We start from the raw sequence: 2,237 nt of genomic DNA, 5'->3' as shown, positions 1-2,237 counted from the left end.
GTAGGTTATATAGGTGGTTCTGATGCAGCTGGCGGAGCGTCTGCAAGTGGAGCCTAGTGATTCGGTTTGAGTAGGGAGTCCCCAGATATTTATACTATATATATTGAGTCGTTTGCTGTGGAGATGCCTCGTGTATATGTATCGTTGTATTATTGAGTGTTGGATCCTATTTGGTGTGATCGAGCCTGGCTGGCTCTGTGTGCGATTGGCATTCTATTTGTTTGAACGTACTTTATTTTCGATTATAAATGTTTTGTTTTGTTGTTTTGAATTTTTGGTATGTCCTATTTACGGGGAGCTCATGCCGAAATTTCTGTAGGCCCAAAATGGAAAATTTTTACTTGTTTTCGTTGTTTACGCTAATAAATCCTCTTTGTTTGATAATTAAAATTTAATCAGGAGCACGGGCCCTCACAGTTGGTATCGGAGCGTAACTGAGGTATGCTCGAATTAGAGTCTAGGACACTCGAGTTTAGACACAAATAAATTTATTGCGTATTTGATTTATACTTGCTCTTTATTTGATTTGCATGCTATGATTATTTAACTTAGATGAGATAGAGCTGGTAGTGAAGTAAGTTTGACGCTTCGTTTATTTGTACCTAGTGGAGTAAGTTTTAATTTTCCTTGAACCCTTCAGTGCTTAATACTATTTTTATGCTTGTGGTATAAACCTTGTGTCTTGTAGAATGGCACCGGGAAGAAGAGGCAGAAAAGGAAAAGAAGTTATCCAAGAATCCGAAGCTCAGAACATTGGTAATACTGATGGTATTGGCAAAGGTAGGCGTGGCCGCCCTAGAGGAAGGGCAAATCAAAAATGTGAATATAGAGGTAGAGGTGGAGCAGGAACCACCAATTCGTCCAGAAAGGCATGTTGCGAGAAACGTGGAAGTTGATCGTGAAGTTCAGCAGCTGACCTAAATAGTGAGAGAAACGGAGATAGTGATTGCTAAATTCCAAGATATGCGTCCTCCAAAATTCTTTGGAAATGAAGGTGGCGAAAAGGCAACATTGTGGCTGAATAACATGAACTATTTATTTAATCTGGTTGAGTACACTTCAGAGCTGAGACTCAAGTTGGCTGTTTACCAACTCAAGGATCGAGCACAGCTGTGGTGGGAAGCCATAGAGGAAGCAATCCGAGAATCTGGTCTGATAATTTCATGGGAGGTATTCCGTACTCATTTTATTCAAGAATACTCGCCTCCATCTTATTATTCTACTAACGAAGCCGAGTTCAATCAGTTGGTTCAGGGAAATATGTCAGTGGGAGAGTATGCCTCTCAATTTTATGCGCTTCTAGCTTACGTACCTCATGTATCTAATATTGATCGATCCAAGCTGTCGCGTTTTATGCAAGGACTGAACCAGATTATTGGGTGCAATAATTGTCCCTGCTTGATAGAGCGATCAAATCGTGGTGCTTGAGCTGCTGTGCGGTTTAAAAGATTTGAGTTGCACCATTATTACTAGCTATACCTTTTGGTAAAGTGGCAAGCGCTCGGTCCTACAATTGGTATCAGAGCCAAGGTCACGGTTTCGATTCCCATTGATTGCTAGAGCGATCGAACCGTGGATCTTGAGCTGCTGTGGGGTTTAAAAGATTTGAGTTGCACAATTACTATTAGCTATAGCTTTTGGTAAAGCGGCAAGCGCTCGGTCCTACACGGATGATATATACTTTAGTTATGATTGGAGTACCAACTACCTATGCTGAAGCAGTAGAGAAGGCAAAGAAGATTGAGGCTAGTTTGCTTTGGAGAGGATCCCAGCAAGTGCCATCTTTTACTTCCCAAGGGTCTGGGAGTAGTATTCAGATGCCAGTGGGCATACATCCTTATCAGCCTCCACAGTCAAACCAGCTGCAGAACCCGATAAATCAGATTACGTACAAGCGATGCATAATTACTATTATTTAAGCTAAAAATAATTTTATACATTTATGGAGTGTTTAATTCATTTTAAAAATTTGTTAAGTCATGATTATTTATTTTATATCGCAAAAATTTAGTTTTATCTTTTCGGTTAAATGCGTGAGGCCGGACTGGAGTTGGAGTATTGAGATAAAATTTAATAATAAGAAATATTCTGAAATTTAATTTAAGAAAAGGAATATTTTATTTTAATGTAAAAGAATGTTTATGGATTTATTTAATTAATTGGAGTTAAGTAGTAAATAAGTTATTTTATGTCCAATAATTAATTAAAAGCCTAAATTAAAATGTGTAACCAATTTG

General features: G+C 38.4%; 1 protein-coding gene across 1 annotated transcript; it reads left to right on the top strand.

The window, feature by feature from the left end:
• Nucleotides 1-963: 963 nt before the first annotated feature.
• Nucleotides 964-1,428, top strand: LOC140807166 (uncharacterized). Its single transcript, XM_073163893.1, has one exon. It carries the CDS (start codon nt 964-966, stop codon nt 1,426-1,428), a length of 465 nt encoding a protein of 154 aa, XP_073019994.1.
• Nucleotides 1,429-2,237: the final 809 nt, after the last annotated feature.

This window comes from Primulina eburnea, chromosome 1 (genome assembly GCF_022965805.1).
Source record: "Primulina eburnea isolate SZY01 chromosome 1, ASM2296580v1, whole genome shotgun sequence".
Classification (NCBI taxonomy): Eukaryota; Viridiplantae; Streptophyta; class Magnoliopsida; order Lamiales; family Gesneriaceae; genus Primulina; species Primulina eburnea.
Note: the sequence above shows the minus strand (reverse complement) of the source record. Positions and strands in the feature narration are given on the sequence as shown.

Excerpts from the sequence above, each read along its gene's own strand:
- LOC140807166 (XM_073163893.1), top strand. The coding sequence starts at position 964 with ATGCGTCCTCCAAAATTCTTTGGAAATGAAGGTGGCGAAAAGGCAACA.